At 39.8% G+C, this 22,194-nt stretch overlaps 2 protein-coding genes across 4 annotated transcripts; one reads left to right on the forward strand and one right to left on the reverse strand.

The window, feature by feature from the left end:
* Positions 1 to 1,662: 1,662 nt before the first annotated feature.
* On the reverse strand, positions 1,663 to 16,257 carry LOC139629079 (oxygen-regulated protein 1). 2 transcript variants are annotated; one of them, XM_071491443.1, is made up of 5 exons: positions 16,117 to 16,257; positions 11,537 to 12,214; positions 9,055 to 9,214; positions 2,281 to 8,426; positions 1,663 to 2,197 (listed from the first exon to the last, which is right to left on the reverse strand). In XM_071491443.1, exons 2-4 carry the CDS (start codon positions 12,197 to 12,199, stop codon positions 2,329 to 2,331), a joined length of 6,921 nt encoding a protein of 2,306 aa, XP_071347544.1. In that variant the 5' UTR covers positions 12,200 to 12,214; positions 16,117 to 16,257; the 3' UTR covers positions 1,663 to 2,197; positions 2,281 to 2,328. The 2 variants fall into 2 exon arrangements, with proteins under 2 accessions (XP_071347544.1, XP_071347543.1); XM_071491442.1 differs by having other exon boundaries at positions 1,663 to 8,426.
* tcea1 (transcription elongation factor A (SII), 1) lies at positions 16,193 to 21,867 on the forward strand. Of its 2 annotated transcripts, none has more exons than XM_071491444.1 (10): positions 16,193 to 16,415; positions 17,534 to 17,596; positions 17,683 to 17,788; positions 18,882 to 18,984; positions 19,151 to 19,299; positions 19,421 to 19,489; positions 19,718 to 19,860; positions 20,089 to 20,235; positions 20,666 to 20,737; positions 21,452 to 21,867. In XM_071491444.1, exons 1-10 carry the CDS (start codon positions 16,341 to 16,343, stop codon positions 21,458 to 21,460), a joined length of 936 nt encoding a protein of 311 aa, XP_071347545.1. In that variant the 5' UTR covers positions 16,193 to 16,340; the 3' UTR covers positions 21,461 to 21,867. The 2 variants fall into 2 exon arrangements, with proteins under 2 accessions (XP_071347545.1, XP_071347546.1); XM_071491445.1 differs by having other exon boundaries at positions 19,154 to 19,299.
* The last annotated feature ends 327 nt before the right edge of the window (positions 21,868 to 22,194 follow it).

Below are 22,194 nucleotides of genomic sequence, written 5' to 3' on the forward strand. Positions count from 1 at the left end.
TTCATAATGAATCATTTTAAAATACATCCACAGTTGATCCCGTTTTTTTTTTTTTTGTTTGTTTCTGATAATGAAATTATTTTAAAACCACAAACAATGCTTCATCAGCTGTGTATCCATAAAGCTTTAAAGACTAAGCACACATAGATGTACATAGACGTAAAAGCATAAGTTGAATTTTGACTGTGTATACAGCAGTTCACCCTAAGCTACACACCCAGCATGGATATTAATTATCGACACAAGAAGTCACAAGTTAGCCACAGAATTTCTTCTCACCGTTTTTTAGACCATTTGACAAATTTCTCTCCGAAACCGAGTGACTGACAGAAAGTCTAACCTTAGATGACATGTACTGTTTAGGTCATATCCATTGAATGTCTGCTTAGTTTGATTCAAGTGGTCCTAGATTAAATCTGTGATCAATGAGATGGAATAATAACGTAAATCAGTTTAGAACACAACAGCGACTTATCATCATTAATATCACAGTCGATATGGGGAACATGTTTCCTGCCACCTGATGAAGTGAAGTCTAATATTCAGTCTCTTTTAGCTGTGTTTTTGGTCTGCTTCAGCTTTTGAAGTAAATATTTGGTTCTCTCTGGCCCCAGTTTGTGTCTCTCATGTATTGGTTAAACACATTCAGGTCACAAAGGTCACGTTACCCATCAGTTTCTTTAAGAAATAATTAACCAGTGATGTGTGAAAAAAAAACAGACGGATGCTGTTTTGACAAGATTTTCAGAACCCTGTGAGACTCTTTTCATGCACTGGAAGAAAAAAATTTAAGATCCCAGTAGCTGGCAGGCTGCCATCTTTGTTTTGATTGAGAATAGAGGTGCATCTTTAGAATCAGGTCAAAAATCGTTTTAATCATTCAGCAGACAGAAATACAGGAAAAACAGTGGTTTTTAAACAGTCTTGAGGATTTTTCAAACATCTAAAACAGCTAGTCACGAACTGTGTCTGTCTGAGGTTTGGTTGTTGCTCTTTGAGCTGCCTGCTGAGGCCCGAAATGAGAACCATGAGAGTGAACCTGAAAAGTAAAGTCAGACAGCTAAACAATGAGCTGAAACTCACTAAAAAAGTTCTGTAAAGCTGAGGTGAGCTTCAAATTCAGATGATGATTCACTGTACATGCATCACCTCTTTCCAATGGTCACAACGTTTTCACATTGTCACACATTCATTATATCTGATTTAAGTATTTTATTGAAAGACTGAAGAAGAAAACTCTGAACTGAAAGTCGGTATAAACATATTGTCATCTCATCATCTAATCTAAATGAGTGTTGTATAGGTTTAAAGGGGCACATAAATTATTTACACTTCAAGAACAGTGTATTAATCATGTTTATTACTGCTACTCACTGAAGGAAGATCTGAAAAATTAACAGATGATGTCATCTGGGTTATTGCACTTTGGGTTCGGAGACTTGGGCATGGAGTTTGAAAGACATGGACATTTAATGAGCAGGGTATATGTGATCAAGTGTTTTTGGAGAATTTATAGATTAAAACTCAGGCAGTGCTCTGCTGCAGTGATTTTGGCTTTTCTTTTTTTAATCTGCCTCATAACGTTGTAAAGTGCAATACTAAATTACTGGGATACCTCATTTACTAAATTTTAATATGGAAAATATAAACAAGAGATATACATTTACAATATAAAACAGAGTTTATTAAAAAGTGAACATTTTCTTACAGCCAAAAACATTTTACCAGGAGCTGCCTTTTGGTTAATTTATGGATTTTGCTTTCCCAGGTTAATCAATTCTCGATTCTTTTTAAAATGTCAAATGAGATAATCCTGCAGAGCAACATAATTATTATAATATCCAAAGCTGTCTTAGAAAATAACTGATGTGCATTGCACATTCAGGAGGAGCCCAAACAAACAATAAAATAAAATATGACAAGAAATAGAAATTAAATCTCTTTGATGTAGTACATTCAATAAAAATGAATGACTTGAAGTACTTGTAATAATAGATATCTACAGTGAGAAATGAACCAGTAAAAAATATTGTTCTTACTTGCCAATATTGTTACTTTCTTTTTTTGATTATGGATCTTATCATCACCACCACAAAGATAAAATCAAACTCTGTAAACGTACAATTTTGACTATACTGAAATTTAAATAAGAGGCACATCTCTCTTCAGTCACCACATGTCTCTAGGTCTGGTGGGCCTGCAAAAAGGTTTGTGTTTAAAATTATTAGATGATTTTAGAAACATACTACAAAATAATAATAGACAAGAACAACAGCATACCTTGGACCAGCTTGTATGAATATTTCTATGAAATATAATGTCCTGCTTTTATAATATGGGACAGTACTGTCCACATCTCATTCGCAACGTATCCAAGGAGTCTTGTGCTTGCAGTGCACTCCCTCCTCCACCAGGTGTCCTTCTTGGCTGTGTCACAGCTGAGGACTCGCCCTCGGGATGCACTTTCCTGTCTGCTATTTTAAACTCAACTGATGCAAATGATGACAGACTACCATTTTTATTTGGCCACGTTTTGGAAGTATCAATAGTAGGTGACACCCTGAAGCCTCTCCCTTTGACACTGTTTGTATCCTTTTTCCCACTTTGGATACTGGAATCATCCAAAAATGGGTCTGAATCGCTCCCGTGTGGCATGTTGTAATAGGTGCACTTCAGAGTTTGAGGCTTCGCCATTTCCTCAAGCTCTGATGAGGATATGGCTACGAGAGGGTTGTGCTGAGTTTTATAATGAGGTGGTGAATCCTCACTAGTGTTCTCCTGCCCTGTGTCAATGGAGGTGCTATCCAAATTACCGTACATTCCCAGGGAGACTGGGGGAGATCTTCTTATGAGGTGGTTCTCTTTGAGCAGCCACCTTCCTCGATCAATCAAAACCCCATCAGTTGTGTCCTTTCCTGAGGTGAAAGAAATATACTGCGTGGTCTCTGGTGCCGCTTCAGCGTCAGCCTTTAATGAGCTTGTAGCACTGAAATAAGATAGATCCTCCCTTGAGGCTTTGGTGCCCGAATCATAGGAAGAGAAACTCTCTGTACTTTTTAATCTGGAGCTTGGCAAGACTTGTGAATTACTTGAAGCAGATATTTTGGATATGGCTTGCACCACATTTGTTCTCCCATTAGAGATATCAGTCTTGCGTCTGCAGACTGGAAAAGGTCTCTCTGAAGCCTCTTCTCCACTCTCTGTCACAATATCTACAGACTCCTGAGTTTTATATCCCCCGCTTTCTGAAGTTTCTGGTCTGTAATCAGTTAAATCAGAGGTGCTTGGGCTTGGGAGACGTTTTAAGCCATATGAACTATCCTTTCTACTTTTTGGAATAACAATATGCTTAGTTTGTATAACTCGAGCATTATCTGGCTCAATCCTAATGTTCCCCTGGGCGTCATATGTGAATGTAAGTGAAGAGGACTGTAGGGCCGAGTTAACGAAGTCAAGTAACTCCTGTGATATTTCCACTGGATGTGGTAGGCTGTTGCTTCTGTCCTCATGATGCTCCCCTCCATCGTTGGTTTCAAGCTCGTCAGAAATGTCTGTTCCATCACCTTTATCATACTCACACTGCCCCTCAGAGAAACATTCGGTTGGTGAGTCAGTGTTGTGTTCCGTATTTGCCTCTTCATGACTACTACAGTGCTGCTGCAAATAGGAGGCCTCTTCTAGCAGGTTTTTACAATCCTCATCATCAACAGAACTGGCTACATCTTCAGTAACATTTCCTTCATCTACCTCATCTTTTGATTCTTGATTTTCCTCCTCATTTTCTTCATCATCCTCCCTCTCCTCTTCATCTAATGTCTGCCCTTCAACAGATTTTTCCTCAAGGCTACTTTGTTTCTCAAACTCTTTTCTACTCTCTTCATCACCTTTTTCTTCCTCTTCTGTATCCTTGTCAGATTCTTCTTCCTCCCCCTCCTCTTCCTCATCTGTGATGACCCTAGCTCTCCTTCTTTCTGTATTTTTGACTTCAGCATCACCATTCTCCTCTTCCTCCTCATTCTTTTCCTCACTAGCCACCACTGTTTTGTCCATTCCTTCTTCCTCCTCCTCGTCTACATCTTCACTTATATTTTCTGCCTCCTCTTCCTCATCTGTCTCCTCAATAATTTCCTCTGCCTCTTCTTCTACATCCTTATCAGTATCTGTATCCTCAATAACCTCCTCCACTTCTCCCTCTGCATCATTTTCGGTAACCACTTCCACTTCTTCCTCTTCTTTCCCCTCCACCACATCAATTATGTTTTCTACCTCCCCTTCCTCATCTGTATCCTCAATAACCTCCTCCTCTTCTCCCTCTGCATCATATTCGGTAACCACATCCACTACTTCCCCTTCCTTCTCCTCCACCCCATCAATGCTTTCTACCTCCTCTTCCTCCCCTTTATCCTTAATAACCTCTTCCACTTCTTCCTCTACATCATTCTCAATAACCACATCCACTGCTTCTTCTTCTTTCTCCTCCATCTCAGCAATGAAGTCTTCTTCCTCCTCATTCTCATCTATGTCCTCAATAACCTCCTCCACTTCTTCCTCAACGTCGCTCTCAGTAACCACATCCACTTCACCTTTCTCCTCCACCTCATCAACAATGTTTTCTACCTCCTCTGTATCCTCATTATCTCCCTCCACTTCTTCCTCTACATCATTCTCAGTGACCACTTCTACTTCTTTCTCCTCTACCTCATCAGTGTTTTGTACCCCCTCTTCCTCCTCTGTATCTTCAATAACCTCTTCCACTTCTTCCTCAACATTGTTGTCAGTAACATCTTCTTCTTCCTTCTCCTCCTTCTCTTCTTTCTCATGCTCTTTGATAATATTTTCATCTGTCTCCTCAACAACCTCAGTTCCTTCTTCTTCAGTCCCTGCTTGCTTTTCCTCATTGCCATCTTCTTCCCCCTTTTCTTCCTCATCTGCTGCTTCCTCTTCAACCTCATCCTTTCCCTCCTCTTCGCCCACTGTCTCCTCAACAATCTCTCTCTCATCCGTCTCTTCAACACTGTTGTCCTCTCTTGCTTCTTGTGCTTCTTCTGCCATTAGTTCCTCCTCTGTCTCCTCAACCACTTCTTTCTCTCCTTCTAATTTCTCCTTCTCCTCTGCTGTCATCCCTTCATCTGTCTCCTCCTCTACTTTCTCAACAGACTCCCCACTACTTCCTTTCTTTGCTTCCCATTCTTCCTGCCCCTCATCATCTTCCTTCACTGCCTCCTCTTCTTTTTCTTCCTCACTTTCCTCTTCTATATTTTCAAGCTCTTCACCATCATCATTTATCTCTTTTGTTTCCCCATCCTCTCTGTCCTTCTCCACCTCCCCATACCCCTCTGCCTCCTCTACCTGCTCTTCGTCTCCCTTTTCTTCTGTTTCATTTTCTTTGACTTCCAGGGCCTCAGCTCTTCCCGTCTGTGATATTTCGGAACCTTTCACATCCTCAAATTCATCAGCTTCTTGCGCTGACTCTCTCATCATCCTTACCTGTTCAGAATACATGGGTTGCATTTTATTTAAGTCACCTATATCTCCATCATCTTTATCCTGTTTTTTTTCAGTAATGTCCTCAACAACACAGGTAATATTAGGATCTGTTGATTGTTTTGTTTCATCATTGCATTCATCAACAAACTTTTCCACATCTTCCTCTGTGTCTGACTGATGTCTGTCAGTTTCTATAAATGTGCTCTCCTCCACAGGGTAAAAACTTTTAGCTTGTTGGATTGTTGATGAAATCTCCGCTCTAAGGTCTTGTGGCATATTCAGCTCCTCCAGTAGCTCATCAATCTGATCCTCAAAAACATCACCTCCCTCAGAGACAACATCCAGGGCAAACTCAGTTTCTGAAACTTTGGAAGAAAGTGGTTCACTTTCAAGCCTTTCCCTCAAAATCTGGAAATCCTTCCAACGTTCTCTAAACTCAGAAGATGCTCTGCTTTGCAGATCTGTCAGGCTTGCCCTCTGCTCATCCTCGTCCTCAATGGCAGATATTTTCTGCAGGGATTCCATCATTAGCATGGCCTCGGAGGTGCTTCTTGATTGGTTACTGTCTCCCAGCACGGAGCCTGTTAGATTTTCTCTCAGTGTCATCACCGACAAGAATGACAGAAAAGCTTTGCATGACGAGCCAAACACTGAAGCTACTTGTGTTGAGAAATCAGGAAGGCTGTTGGACTTCTCGAGATTGGATGTTGTGTTGGTTTCAGATGCCCTTCTGATGCACTGGATTGATGAACAAAGTTGCCGCATAACAGGTTTTATCTTTGCTTTGGGACTTAAAATGTTGGACATAGATGAAGTTGATTCATTCTCATTTGGTCCGATGGTCTCTGCAGATTTATGTGCCCTCAATGTGTTCTCCTGGTGTACAGGATCCACTCTAACACTTGGCATTGAAACACATAAACCTCTTGTTTTCTGTTCATTGTGTAGCACAGTTGTTTCTGGCCCTTCATGGTAAAGAGGAACTGATAGACAAGAAGCAGATTTCTTAACAGCATCACCAGACAATGGATTTTCATATTCATTTAAATTATTCTGACATTCATTCATTTCATCTGATTCGGAATCGCCACCTATCTGAAACACAACCTTTGACCGAGGTTCTGATTCGTCTGGGATCGAGTCCGTGTATGGCACCTGGTCTTGGCTGGCTTTCTCCAACCAGCTCTCAACATATTGGTGGATTTCAGAGGGCGTAGGATTCAGGGAAGGCATTGAAACACTCTCACTTAATTCTAAAGAGTTTTTAGGTGACAATGTTCTGTTTTCAGTCATGGATTTAGGTTTGCTTACCGTCTTTCTCCCTGGCAAAAGTGATTTTTTAGGTTGTAAAATGTCTGACATGTTCTTTTTTATTTGAGGCCTTCCAGTTGGAGTATTTACATTATGGCCATTATCTTTAGCAGTCACTTTATTCATGCTCTGTTTTTTAGGTGGGGTCCTTTTGACATTTTCAGTGCTAACTAATAAGGCTGAGTCCTTCCTGGGAGTTTTCTCATCTTTAATTGATTTCTTAGACTGAGACTTCTCTGCTTTCTTTTCTGCTCCTTTACTTTTTTGACCCCTTTTAGCACTTTCTGATGAGCTCAAGCTCTTTTTTCCCATACTGGCATTGCTGAGCTTGTCAGTAGATGAATGTTTACTATGTTTTGAGGGGCTTATTATGTTTTCATTTAGCTTTTTATCTGAGCTGCTTGTTGAAGTGGAACTCTTGCTTTTCCTATCACGTTTATTTATCTTTTTATCCGTCTCACTTTCAGGAACTTTGTCCCTTTTCACTGTCTCATGTGTTGGAGATATTGGCTCTGATGACAGTGATAACATCTCCTCTTTCTGTCTTTGTAGTGGGTCAGCAGGTGACTGGCAGCTAAAATCTATATCACAATCATTGCTGGATGAATGTGGCCCAGACTCAGTGGACGGTTTGCTATCTGGCGTCGGAGTGGAACCATGCAAAGGTACGCCATCTGCACTATATTCCTCATTTGCAAAATAGTTGTCGTAGCAGCCTTGACTCTCATAGATGTGCATCACAGTTTCTGTAATCTCCATCCCATTATTCTGAATCTGAAGGACCTCAGCTACTCCTGATGACCTGGTGGAGGAATGGGAGCCTTTGTTGCTTGTTCCTGCAGATGCCGTTTTCCGAGGCTTTGGGATTGGCCGGTTGCTGCTGCTGCTGCTGTGTCGGACAACGCAGTATCCCTCAGTTGTCTCACCATCAGCTGTCCTCTCCATGTAGGAGTAATGTCCCAAGGTGCTCTCTTGAACCCCTGACTCTGTCACCATCTTCACACTCTCAACAGAAGCCTTCTTCTTAATGTGTCGAGGACCTGGTGTAGGAGTGCGTTTGAAACTTGTTTTTGCTTTTCCCAAAGCTGTTGAAGTGTTGCCCCTATACACTCGCTCATCGTTAAAGCCGACACCCTTTCCAGCCCCTGCGGGGTGGTTTTCCTCTTTAGTTTCATCCTCACTGATGCTAGAGGAGTCTTTGGCAAAGGCATTGTTTGAGTCTGGTGAGCTGTTCCCTGACTCAGAAATGGAGGCACAAGTTGTCCTCTTGCTAAGGCTGGAGCGGCTAAGTGTGGTAGTCCAGTGGAGCAGCTCCTCCTCTTTAATGGTCAGACGCACTTTCATTTCTACAGTCATGCTGCCATCCTGGTTCACACGGAAAGACTTCTCAATGTCATCTTCCTGAGGTACAATGCCCGTGTGTTGCTCATTATCTACCCTCCCAGTTCCACATGTCTCCACTGACGTGTGATGCTGGTTGACGTCACTTTCAATTGATCCATTGTGGTGATGATGGGGGCTGTTCATGGATCCATTTCGAGACTTGTTTATCTGGTTGACAATATATCGCTCTGATGACGAGGAGAAGTTTCTTGAGCCTCTTCCACTTGAGACAGACTTATTGTTCTCTTTGGTTGGAGGTGTTCGACGAAAATACAGACGTTTGTGAAAGAAGTTGGAGAAAGAGAGCGAAAGAGAGATAATAAATTAGGAAATAAAAAGCAGCATGTAGTATTCATATTAGTTTGGTAGGAATATCTAAAACAATAGTGTGACATTTTAGGTAATAAAATCTGTCCTAATTGTTTCCTAGCTCTAACATCATACTTAGTGTACAGACATAAAGGTAGTATCGATATTCTTGGCTGAGTCTTGGCAAGAAAGCAAAATGTGAAACTCTTCCTTCACACGGTCAGTTACATCGTAATGGAGTCGCAGCAGAAAACTCTCTAAAACTATCTGCAGTGGCTAGATGCCACTAGAAATACCTGAGTAAATCTATTTTTACCATTTGAATGAAATGGCTCATATATGTTGTACACTACTTAAAAATAAACTAAATAGTATGAATGCAGCTGTGCAACTCCACATGAGACTCTGTGTTTCAATGAGTAAGTCTACAGATGAACTACATGTGTCTAAACAGTACACTTATCCACCTGTCTGCCAAGTTTTCACTCACTATGCTGTTCTAAGAATTCCAGAGGGACCTTTTTGTGAATATTGGTTTATGACATAAAACCTATTCAAACTTACGAGCTCTGGGCAGCAGCATAGATGGCTCCACAGTTTCCATGTACATGACCTGTGCCATCTGGCCAGTTCTGTGAAAGCTGTAGTTTCCTAATCTGAATGGCTCGCTGCCTGCTGCCACAACAACCCCAGAGCACAAGATAAGTGCAGCAAGGCCGTCAACCTGAAAGGAGAGGAGAAACACGTTTGACATGTTGGTCAAAATCTCAGAAAATTTAACTGAAACACTTTGAAACACTACAGTAGTTACTTTGAATTTGCCACATACTTTATATGCAACCCCATTAAGACACACTATGTACTACACTCCTGGGCTCTTCTTTTAAAAATGAAAAAACAAAAAACATACATTCACTGATTATTTCTTTATCCCACATGTTCTCATAGTACAGTCCAGACATCACAGATCACAGGCAGCTCTTAAAGTGTATGATGCATTTAAAGGTTCTCTGGATTTATGACCTTTAACAGGGAGCTTGTTGTTGTTGTTGTTGTTTAAGGACATGTGGGATTACAGAGTGATAACTCACTGGGGGGTAGAGATCTTGATAACACCTCTTAACTCTTCTTGGAAAACTTATAACAAGGTGAAAATCCTGATTCTTAATTCCCTGGTTTATTTTAGTTGTGTAATTTCGTGCACATCCATATACTATCTCTGCCAAACAAAGGATAAAAAAAAGAAAAAACTTGATTAAATAAAAAAATCTAAAAACTAAATCAATAAATCATCAGTCCTCTACAGCTATTAACTACTTCTGCCATCGAAAGATTGTTACTTAATAGTCTTTGAAAGCTGATATGGTGCGATGTGGTCAGAACCTCAAGAACAATCAGTCAAGTGTATCTTAAATTAAAATTTGTTTTCTAACTGCTGAGTGGTGAGCCAATGTGGATGATAAATCCTAAAAGTCCTCAGAATAACGGAGAGTTTGAGCATTTACAACAACAAGGAAAAATCCACCTGCTGACTAGGACAATGTGATACAACTGAAAGCTCTGGAACAAGAGAGTTAGCGGACCTTGAGTTAAGGTTGTTTTGCCAACTGCAGTTTCCAAGATCAAGAATGAATCGTCAAACTCAAAAAAGTGATGGGGATGGTGTACATGCTACACGCTACACTGGTAGTGTCTGTCCTCCTACAGTTTTTTTCAGCCTAACATTTAAAGAGTCTACCCTATTTGTGTGAGACAGACATACCTTTACTTAAAATAGCCTTAGGTACCATTAGACACAAAGTATATTCAAGGACAACAAACATACTGCAAAGTGAAACGTCACAAAACCATTTCCTAGTTTGAAAAATGTTAAGAAGCGAAAAATACAATTAAATGAAAAATACATTTTCCAAGTTTGAATCCCATGTCAAATAATCATTTTTGCCTGTCTTTATATCAAAATCTCTCTCTCTCTCTCTCTCTCTGTTAAATGTAGAAATATTTTTGATCACTCACCAGGACCTTGTAAATTCGTCCAGTCAAATGTAATTTGGGGTGACTAGCCCATCATTTAAAACTGCACTTACCTTTAGCAGAGCAAAATACTAGAGAGTGTGTATTTGGATTTTGGTCAGCAAAAACTGTCTACATTTCCAAGAAATGTGGCTGATGTCTGATTATTTGTTCCACCCTCTCCTCCTGGAAGGTGTGGATGGAGCACGGAAGGTGTGGGTGGAGTTGAACGGTCCTCGACAACTCCCTTTAGCTATATTCACACAGCAACTTTGAACCATCCGATCAAATCTGAAGGATTTGATCTGAAAATAATAACTAACACCCCGCCCACATATTCTATTTAACTCCGATATACATTATATTACTGAAGCTACAAAAGTTCTAGCTTCTGTTTTTAATGCTGTTGATAAAAGAATATATCTATTACAATCGCATTGAAACGCTGCTTTGGTTTGATACCACTCTCAAACTCTCTGTGCATTAAACTTGAAGCTTGTACCAGCAGCCATTTAGCTTAGCTTAACATAAAAACTGGAAACAAGGAAAACAGCTTGGCTGGCTATGTCTAAAGGTAACAAAAATTAGTCTACCAGCACTGGCAAAGCCAACTAATTAATATGTTATCTTGTTTGTTTAATCCATGTAAAACTGCAAGGTAAAAACAGCTAATTTTTTTATGGCAGGTGATGCACAAGATTATTTCTTGGCCAGGTGCCGAGACTTTCTGGAGTTTCTCCTTTCCTTTTTCCTTCCCATTTTCCGGCTTTATGCTAAGCTAAGCTACCTGGCGTTGGCTGGATAATATATTAATCTCTTCATCAACAAGAAAGACACAACAAGCGTATTTCCCAAAATGTTGAGCTTTTCCTATAAGGACGTATTTGCACATAAGCCGTGAAGACTTTATTTAGACCAGATAAGGCTAATGTTTCACCCATTCCACAGAGGCGGCCACAGCTTATAATATTCTCAGGCGTTACTTTAACATTGATCCACCATCATTCCCATTTTCAGTTCACCAAACGCTTACCCTTCTGCCTTCTGTAGAGTACAGTTTCAGCACTGGGAACTGCAGGATCTGGGAAAGGTAATCCAGCAAAGAGTCAAATGTTGGTGCTGTTCTTCTCTGCAACACAATCATTCGCTGAACAGTGGGATCCCTGTTCTTTATGACTACAAGTTTCTTCGGTGTCCGTACTGCTACCCTCTCGGTGACCTTTGCTGGCCTGACCTCGTTCCTTCTGCCAAACTGACCAAACTGGACTCTTTGACGCCTTCGTCGCCCTGCGCTGAGGGGTCTGGTGGTATTCCATGGTACCTGCCGCCGGTTCACTTCATCCAGGTTTAAAGGCTTCACCCGTTTTTGATCAGAACACACATAAGATCCCCCATCCTGTAAGTCATCTAGACCCTTAACAAGGTGTGTCCCGCGAGGCGTGGTGATGGTCCTCACTCCAAATGGCAGAGGCACTTTCTTGGACAAAGCATCCAGCAGAGCATCAAATGTCTTGAAGGTGCGGGCATTGATGACCATGCGATGCCCACTGAATTTATAGTCACCGCTTTTGTAGAAACATACTCGCTTAGAGGCTGAAGGATCAGAGATGGGCTGAAGGGGTCGGGAGGGTAATGTCTGCCCACTGCCAGAGGACAGTCCCTGGGCAGCGGGATCCTGGATGGATGTGCTGCTCATTTTGTTTGGAAGTATCTAGAAAGAAAGCACAGAGAGGGAGAGAGATGTTGCTGTTATGCTTCCAAAGTGGTACTCCTCCACTGTTCATCTGAACATTTGTTCTGTTCAAAACAAGTAGTTTCACCCAAATTTGGCTACACTGCTTATTTTCCATCTTGAAACTCTGAGGCCCTGCTAGAAGTAATCTGTTATGAAAGCTTCCCCATTATAACCATTCACCATTAGACTCCATTGTAATTGACTAATTTCAAGGTGACCACAGTCCCTGTGCTTCATCACTGAGGAAACTACAAACTGCCACCCCTCAAGCCTGTCCATGGTGAGTGTTTGACACTCAAAAAACAATACTTGAGTATAAGTTATTATTTAGGATTTACAGATTATGTTGTGCTTTGACCGTTGGAAACACAGGAGAATAGCATTTTCCTTCTGTTTTGATGAAGCCAACATATGTATATATATTTCCAGCTATTCCTTAAAAAACAGTATTTTTAAATATTTTAATGGCACTTATAAACAGTGGAAATAATGCAATTGACTACTACAACATGTCAGGTTTCACTCAAAGCGACACTTTTGGCAGTGATCAGCATATATTCACTGTGCCGTGGGAATTAAGATGACTAAAAACATGCATGAGACCACTGCACACCATTACGTTTTTACTAAAGAAACACAGTCAGTTTAAATTACATGTATATTTTGGACAGTATATTTCAAACTAAATTATTAAATGTACAGTAATATTCCTCAGCTGTTATGCAGGCACAGAGTTTTCTATGTAATCATTTCTATTTATGTTAATGTCTTCTGTAGATGTGGATAAATAATATAGGTACAGTTGAGACCATAACTGCATACTGCAAACTTGTGTTTGAGTGTGGACCATCTGTTGTTTAGTCTGCTTAAGAGGTTTCAGAAGTTGTATATTAGAGAGAGACCATATACAACACATAGTCAGTACCATGACAGAGTTAAAATAGTTTCCCACTTAGGTTACTGTGAACAAGTCTAAGTGGATGTACACACAGTCTTAGACAAAGGCCATACACACCTGAAATATATCAACTGACTACAGCCTGTAGGTAATGAGGAAAATAACTGGCTGGCAAACAAGAATGTCAACCAAGATGTAATGAAAAAAGGCTTACCTTATTTCTCACATTTCACCTTAATTATAACGTCTAAAACGACAGAAAGTGTGCATCCGCTATTCCTCTGAGCACTGGTCAAAGCCTCTCAGCAGCGGTCGAGGGCTATTTTGGGACATGCAACATCATGGCCAATTTGCTTAATCTTTGCTCACACTTAATCAGCATATCAACATGAGTAACTACACCACAGCAGACTGCAAATTTGTACTGTTATCAATTTGAGATTTAAAAAATTGTTAGCACAATGTTTTCCTAAAGGAGTGGGACTATAATTTTATTTGTTCAACTGACATATTTGCATCCGAGCTTATGTATCTTGTAGGAAATCTCACTAAAAATAAAGGAAACAATTGTTCCAAAAGTCCTCTCTGCCTCATTGGCCATACATTTCTCTTTCTTGCACTAAAAGACAAAGTGAGAAAGTGACTGAGTGAATAACTGTAAAAGGCTTAGTGAGTACTAGAATGAGTACATAAATGAGGAAGGGGATGGACACAGTTCATAAAGGAATATGAACTCAAGGGAAATTTGTGAATCTTTATTGCTCCAAACAGATACCACAGGTGGCTTGGACTATTTCTAATTTGCTAGCAGCCTGCATAATCAGATTTGAGAAGTCTTGGCCTAATAGGGATTAGGTTAAAGATTTTGCGCACTTGCTGACAGCATGAAGCAGAATAAGGTCTTTAGAGAGCACTTTTACCTCACAGCAGGTATTTGAAATCCACCATCAGATTTCAGGACACACAATGTATCAGTATTTGCACTTGTTGAGTTTCTTAATGTATATAATTATTAAGAAATATAATCATAATGTTCAATTCTCTGCAGTATTGTATCAAGACTTGGACAGCTAACACAGAATATCCAAAAGTTAGTACAGTGCAGTAGACTACGACTTGAATTTTGGTCTTCTAAAAGGGGCTAATGATCTAATTGCTTCAGGGAATGAGAGCTGTGTCACTGCACGGCAGCAGACAGTGTACTAATTACCAACTGCCCCTGACTGTGTAACAGCTGCTAATACCTCCCACTAGCACGTGCGGTGTCCTGGAAGATGGACACTGGCTGGTGGGGGAATAGGAGGAAGGGCCTGTGTAGGTCACACAGAGTCCAAGTGAAGAAATGTTCCATTACATTATTTTTTCAAAGAGCGGTGAGCATAAAATAAATGCTCCAATAATACTTTTGTCACTAGTTTTGATAAACTGGCAAAAAAAAGATGAATTTTAGTGCAGTATTTGACCTATATCATTACCTGTTTATGTTATGTAGTCTAATTAACAACATAGTACATGCTTTGCTTTGTTAAATAATTCAAGTCATGTGTAGTGATTGCCCTACCTTCAGTCACTAGGTGGTAATGTCGCATGCTGATCTGTTTGGATTAGCAAGATCCAAATTAGTGAGTCAATCAGTGCCACAGAAACGCAGTATGAGATCAACAGTGTGCAATCACCGTGCCCTTGATCCTGTTACTCAAAGGTCACAGGTTTGATCCGCTTCATAAAAAGGCAGAGTTCAACCAAAGGCTCTCTGAAGAAGACATAAGCTCTTTCATTGACTGTTAATTACAATGAATAATACATTAATACAAAAACTCATCTTTTTACACAGTGTATTCTTGCAAATGATTTATTTCAGCAGAGAAACTGTCATCAACTCCAAACCAGCACTGACACTATGAATGTTCCAGCAAAAATATAAATCAGTGTTTTTCACTCTTTTTGGCTTGAGACCCCTTAAAATGAAAAAAAAAAAATAGTGCTTGAAGATTACCATTTTGCTTATGAGCTGGTCCACCAAAATGTGATATTTTTCCCCCCTCCTGTTTTATTTGCATAACTATTGTGGCAAATTCATCTGAAAAAATGTATTAATTTTGAATGACATCATTTTTCTTTAGTTTCTCTAGTCTGTTCTGTATTCTGATTAATGCTAATTGTGATCCTGCAGATGTATCTTGTTACACATCGGGGGGGTCGAGACCCCAGGTTTAGAATCACTGAGGTGGGAGGTCTAGAGTAGGTGTGGTTGTGACAATTACCTAGATGAAAGAATAATTTTCTGTTGTATTATTTTTAACTGTCATTTTCCCAGTTCATTTGTTGGTCTATAATCAGAAAATAGTTTTTAAAAATGTCCCATTCACATTTGAGAGGCTGAAATCAGTGACATTTTTCACTTTTGCTTAAAAAAAAAAAAGAATGAAACCATTAATCAGTTCTCAAAATAGTTGCTGATTAAATTTCTGTCAGTCAAACAATCGATTAATTGACGTATCATTTCAGTTCTACAGGTGAGGGTGAGGGGGAAGGAATTACCATACCATTAAAGTAAATAATCACATCTGAGAAATGGTAATCAGTTAATTTTTGGCGTGTTTGCCTAAAAATCAAGTTAAACAATTAATCGATTATTAAATTTACGTTTTTAGTCTGTAGATTTGTAGATTAATAAAGACCCGTAACCAGTAAGTATTTAAAACTATTCATGAGGAAACATAAGGAGACCCAAATGAAGATGAAATGTTTCCAGAAACAGTCCACTGTTGACCCCAAGCAGAGATGCAAGTGACACTTTGGCGCTATCTAACGACAGGCAGCGATATTGCCAAAATGCATGGTTTATTTTGGGAAGAGGACAGATGTTTTTGCAGAACTAGGGGAAACATACATTTATATCTTGATGTTTGCAAAAAGCCCCCCCCCCCCCCCCCCCCCCCCCCATTTCTGATTACAATGCTGAGTGATGAGCTCTTACTGCTCTGACAGCCTCCAGAGGGATCTTGGGTTCCGTCTTGATTATTTCTCCCTGGACTCATCGTGCATCAACTAGCCAGGTCTGCTACACAGCGGCGGGTCTCTGTGCGGTCCCGGTCCGCCTAGTAGACGCCTCCGCCGCTTTCTCTTCAGTGGCGTGGTCTTTGTCGCCAACTGTCTTTCCCCACTCGCTTCCAGCTTTTGGATCCCACCTGATCAGTCAACATGGGCAAAAAGGAGGAAGAGGATATCATCAGAATTGCGAAGAAGATGGATAAAATGGCGCAGAAAAAAAACGGGGTGAGACGCCTGAGAAGAATGAATGTTTACCTGCCGAGCGGTTGTGAGGCTAACGTCGGCGCTAATGGGCTGTGATGCGGTTAGCTGCCGACTGTACGGCTAATTGACCCTCTAGCCAGTTCTGCACCAGTGCGTCAGTTCACTAGAGTATTTTTCCGACTGTTTACCACAACCTTACATGAAACAATAGGCGCCACTGGTATAGCCGTACCTGTAGTTTTGACGAAGGCTAGCCGCAAGCAGCTAGCGCTCAAGTCTGTTTATGTCAACGGCAGCTCTGTGTTGCTAGCAGTTAGCTACATAGCAGCCGAATAGTCCTCGCTAGCTTAGTTGGATGCGGTCATTTTAAGATAACTGAAAAGAAGTTGCTAGATATCACATAATGCACATCAGGCAGAATTATTCAGTTTTCTTTTTGGTTTAAGCAGCTCTTTGGATTTTGCAAGCGGCTGAGTAACTAGTGCGTTAAAGGGTTTGGACGTTAACTGTACCACAGGTAATCTAACGTAATAACATTAATGGCGCTGCAGCTAACGATTATGTTCGTTAGCAATTAATCTTCCGATTATTCTATCGATTAGTCGTTCGGTCTTCATAATGTCAGAACATAGTGGAAAGTGGCTTTTACTGTTTCGTGGAGCCCGAAGTGACATATGTAAATGCCCTACCATGTCTGATCAGCAGGTCGTAACCGAAAGTTATTCAATTTAATATAATTGAAACTATAAAAAGCAGCAAATAATGACAGTTGAGAACTTATAACAATTATTATTATTATTATTATTATTATTATTATTATTATCATCATCATCATCATTATTTCCTATGTTTTTCAATTAACCAACTAATTGATTTACTTCTAGAGGGTAATGTTTAACATGCATGCAAAATATATAACTTTTCTCCCAGTGTTCAAAGAATTATAACAAGTTAACAATCAATACTGTCTAGCTCACTCACATCTGAGATATTCCTGTCAACAATTCCTAGAATAATCCCAAGATTTATAAGAAACCAATATGTGTGTGATTTGACCATGTTGAAACAGGAGTTAAAGGTCCAGTGTGAGATGGCTCAGAATTGATCTAAACCCCCCCTTCCTGCCCTCTCCTCTGCAGGCTGGGGCTTTGGACCTACTGAAGGAGCTGCGCAGTATCCCCATGACTCTGGAGCTGCTTCAGGTATCTTTGCTCATTTGTTCTCAAGACTCCTCGTGGACACATGCGGCGCTCAAACCGTGGAACTCTGACACAATGTCTTTCCACAGTCTACCAGAATCGGGATGTCCGTTAACGCCATCCGCAAGCAGAGCACAGACGAGGAGGTGACATCTCTAGCCAAGTCCTTGATTAAATCATGGAAAAAGCTTTTGGGTAACTATTACTTTTTCAGTCCACCTAGTCTTAAATGTGTCTTGTCTGATATATTTTATGCCCCAAGCTGTTCTGCATAATTGTATCAGAGACAATCAAGACATCTTTTTGCAGCTGAACGGCTTTATTAAGCTGTCAAAACTATCCTGTTGGAGTTGTGATTAAGTGAGCCCTTTAGCAGCACAAACAAATGAACAGCAGCCAGCAGTTTCAGTGAAGATATGGAGACAAACGTCAGCCAGAGAAGATCTGAGTTTTAAGGAAAGGTTGCTAGTCATTGTATAATATTGGCATATCATATCATGATATTTTTCCAAATATCCTGAATATAATCTCCATCAGTGTTTGATGTTTACTGCTGAAATTACACTTCTGATAGGTGATTAACTTTTCTGTTATGCAATGTGTGGGATTTTATTCAATTTTGCCTAGTCTCATTGGGTTATTACCTCAAATGTTGTTATTGGTATAATATGATTTAAAACTTGGAACTAATACATATCAGTAAGAATGAAATTTTAAAAAGGAAACAGTATCACAAAATGACTACCTCATGACAATATATTGCCTTGGCATCAAAGTCACTGGTTCTGATTCAAGATATTTTGCTGCTTAATTGCTGCCATTGTAAAAATTGCATTTTATCTTCTATTTCATTCTTGCTGTCAAGAGGTTCTCATATTTTTATATCCACAACCCATCTTCACTGAGGGTAGAGCTATTGTTAGCTAAGTGGTTTAGATGCATACCATATCATCACAGTGTACACAGTTCAATTCTTACCAGGGACCTCCCTCCCCTGATGTTCTCGACCGGTTTCTACTATTTACTATCAATTGAGGCTGAAATTCCAGAAATCATTCTTTCTAAGCAGTTGTTACCAAGAAGCTCCAAAGAACACTACAAAATATTGCAGGGAACTATGAAAGGAAAGCTGTGATGCAGGCTATTTTTGCTTTATGCAGAGCTGTTCAGCTGTCAAGTGTACAAAAGTATTGATTTTACTAACTTTAATAGTGACTTTTGCTTGTATCACTTGCACTTGTATGATTTTCTTGCTTGCATGTTTTTTTTTTTATCACCCATGCTCTAGATGAGCCTGGAGGTGGAGAGAAACCTTCAGATGAGAAGAGAAAAGAGCAAACGACACCTGTTGTTTCTCCCTCACAGGGAAGCCCAGAGGCGAAAGAAGAAAGGTAACAAGAAAAGCTCTGATATTTTTGATGTGTTAGTTCACAGTGATTGTCAAGACAAGTCATTTTTCCAAATGCATATGGCTGTGGAATGCATTTCTTACACTTTTTTTCTTTTTTTTAAAATGTGGTTTGCTTCAGTAATTGATTTAACTTATTGCTCCTATAGCAGCTCCAGCAGTAACTCCAGCAGCAAGAGTGAGCCCACAGAAGTCACACCCAACACGTTAATCAACACCTTTCCTCGTGCCCCCGGCACCTCTGATTCCATTAGGCTCAAGTGCAGAGAGATGTTGGCCAATGCTCTGCAGACTGGAGGTAATCCTCTCATCTTTGTATGTACAATAAACTCTCAACATATCATAGCTGTTTTTGTGGCTGGTCAGTATCAGCTTTACTCACCGACTATTTAACATTTTGTTTGTCCACCCTCTGACAGATGACTATATTGCTATTGGTGCCGATTGTGAAGAACTTGGAGCACAGATTGAGGAATATATCCTTTACAGTGAATGGAAAATGTGAGATAGTTCTGTGTGTTTCTGCTTAATAAGTGACTTAACTGTTTAATTAATTAATTAAATAGCTGTGGATTGATTTTCAGGTAATCTTATCACTAACACATCTAAAAGCCATATTTATCAGTGTAGTTTTAGGCTATACTTTTCTATGATGGAACATAAATAACACATTGCTGAAACTGTATTCCTTGACCTGTTATCACGCATCTTCCAAGAGTTTAAGAACACAGACATGAAATACAAGAACCGTGTGCGGAGCCGGATCTCAAATCTGAAGGATATGAAGAACCCTAATTTAAGGAGGACTGTGTTATGTGGGAGCGTAACCCCTGAGCGGATGGCTAAGATGACTGCAGAGGTGTGTTACTGTTGTTGGCTCAGTCTTAAAGATCATGAAAATGGCACTAAGTCAGTAATATAAACAACACTGTACTGAATGACTGCAGTGACACAACCTTTTTTCAGTTTGTCTCGGAAAATGTTGTCTTTTACCTTCATGTTTCCGTAACTTGATTATATACCATTTATCTCTTGTTACAGCGGCAACAGATTTAAATGAGTTTACATTATTGGCATTGTGTTGTAGGAAATGGCCAGTGATGAGCTGAAGGAAATGAGGAAGAATTTGACCAAAGAGGCTGTCAGGGACCACCAGATGGCCACCACTGGAGGCACTCAGACTGATCTATTCACCTGTGGCAAGTGCAAGGGGAAATGCTGCACCTACACACAGGTAAAGATTGCCACCTCTGCTTTCATGGTGGCAGAAGTAGAAGCCTTTATGGATGTTGTGGTTGAGTGTGAAGTAGGTTTAACAAGAAATTACATCTACTTTGAAAAATCTGTGCAAAGTAAATGGGGTGGATGTAATTTATTTTACCACTTGTACAAGTAAGCAACCTTGAACATTTGTTAGACCAGTCCGAGATACAGTAAATCCATGTACATTGTTTGGTTACAATAACATGGCATGTGTTAGTTCTAAATATTGGTAAGCCAGTGTGCTCGGCAAGTAATGTGCAAATTGGATCCCTGTATTCTGATAAATTTAGTTCATCAGTGATGTTAATTCAGATTACACAGCTGTTGAGCAGCCCAGTGTGTTCAGTTTGATATTGTAGTAAAGTGTTTGTGCTTTTTTTTTTTTTTTTTTTCATTCTCAGGTTCAAACTCGGAGTGCTGATGAGCCAATGACCACGTTTGTCTTCTGCAATCAATGCGGAAATAGATGGAAGGTAGGTTGGTTAACGTGGGCTTTGTCGACTCAGCCTTGGAGTCCATTGGCTAATGCTGCACTGACACCCACCATTGTTTGTGTGGGGCAATCATGTAGCCAGGTAGTTCAGTAGTTCAGTCTTTAAATATAAACCTGCATACTGCCACTGCCTAAATATTATTGCTCACAAAGTAGAGCTGAAACAACTAGTCAATTTACAACTGCAACACAATTTATAATCAGTTTACCATTTTATGTCGTCTGTCAAGCAAAAATCAAAATATTTTCCGGTTCTAGTGTTTCAAATATGAACATTTGCTGATTTTTCTCTGTTTCTATAAAATTTATTTAGTGAACTGAATATCTTTTGGGGTGTTGATGTTGGTCAGACAAAACAACGTTAAAACTAGTTTTAGACATTTAAGAATTACAGTTTGAATTAAATACATATATCTCGCATACTCGTTGTCATTGGAATAAATCCAGATATGTAAATTGTGATTTACGGAGGCTGACAGACTGCATCTATCGGGTATGCATTTATACCATAAATTTGACCAGTGCAATTTCTTCAAGTATCCCCTTATGATTGTCCATTAATTGTACAGTTCAAAAATCTCAAAAGATTAAACTACAGAAATTCAGCATAGGTTTATTGTCTTTGTTGATTTTGAAAGTTTTTCTTCCAGCGTAATCTGGGTATTTATTTGCTTTTTTTGTGTGTGTGTCCTAGTTCTGCTGAAACTGCAGGCATCATCCACGACACTCTGACAAGTAGCAAAATTCCTGGACCAGTTTCTGTCTATCAGCAACAGATTGGAGCTTTGTATTCTGTGGTACATGGTGCACAACATGCCAGACAAAGATGCCACTGCGGTTACCGTTTGAGTAAATATCCTGTTCATAGATTGATCTCATTGTCATCTCCCCAATGCCCCTCCCCCCAAAATCTTTTACTATTGTTATTAGTTGTTTCTCACTGTCAGATATATGCGATCAATTTTGTCTCATTCTCTTTTATCTGCATTTTTTATATGTAGTTTTAACACTTTGAAAGATGTTGTTTTGCTTCTCCCTCACACCATTGCATTGTTTTATTTAATTTCCCAATAAAATGTAATCCATTTGATTAAATAGAAGTGCTTTTCATTAGTTGTCTCTTACAGCGTGATGTGTCCTCAGTCTTTTCTGGCTGTGTGAATCTTTAACATTATACTAATGCAATCAAGGATCTGAGAACGTGTGTGTGCGTGTATCTCCCTCTGTGTGTCGAGGAGTATACATTTGTTATTGGTGGAATATTCATCACATCAAAGTGAATGCAGATGTATGCATATCAGTCTGTCTCGGGAAAGGATAATGTCAGTGGCTGAACCAGGGAAGATGCACAATTGTTTCCCTTTCCTCAATGTTTTTTTTTTTTTTTGGTTTAATTGCCAGGTGCATCCACTCTGCTCATGAGCTGTTGTGTTGCCT

The sequence above is a fragment of the Trachinotus anak genome, unplaced genomic scaffold (genome assembly GCF_046630095.1).
Source record: "Trachinotus anak isolate AG129_WGS33_773 ecotype Australia unplaced genomic scaffold, CSIRO_AGI_Tana_v1 ptg000012l, whole genome shotgun sequence".
NCBI classification, from domain to species: Eukaryota; Metazoa; Chordata; class Actinopteri; order Carangiformes; family Carangidae; genus Trachinotus; species Trachinotus anak.

Excerpts from the sequence above, each read along its gene's own strand:
- tcea1 (XM_071491444.1), top strand. The coding sequence starts at position 16,341 with ATGGGCAAAAAGGAGGAAGAGGATATCATCAGAATTGCGAAGAAGATG. Across the intron at positions 16,416-17,533 it reads TGGCGCAGAAAAAAAACGGG|GCTGGGGCTTTGGACCTACT; the intron begins GTGAGACGCCTG and ends TCTCCTCTGCAG. Across the intron at positions 19,300-19,420 it reads CAATGCTCTGCAGACTGGAG|ATGACTATATTGCTATTGGT; the intron begins GTAATCCTCTCA and ends ACCCTCTGACAG.
- LOC139629079 (XM_071491443.1), bottom strand. The coding sequence starts at position 12,199 with ATGAGCAGCACATCCATCCAGGATCCCGCTGCCCAGGGACTGTCCTCT. Across the intron at positions 9,215-11,536 it reads ACTCTACAGAAGGCAGAAGG|GTTGACGGCCTTGCTGCACT; the intron begins GTAAGCGTTTGG and ends CTCTCCTTTCAG. Across the intron at positions 8,427-9,054 it reads TATGCTGCTGCCCAGAGCTC|AGAACAATAAGTCTGTCTCA; the intron begins GTAAGTTTGAAT and ends CTCCAACCAAAG.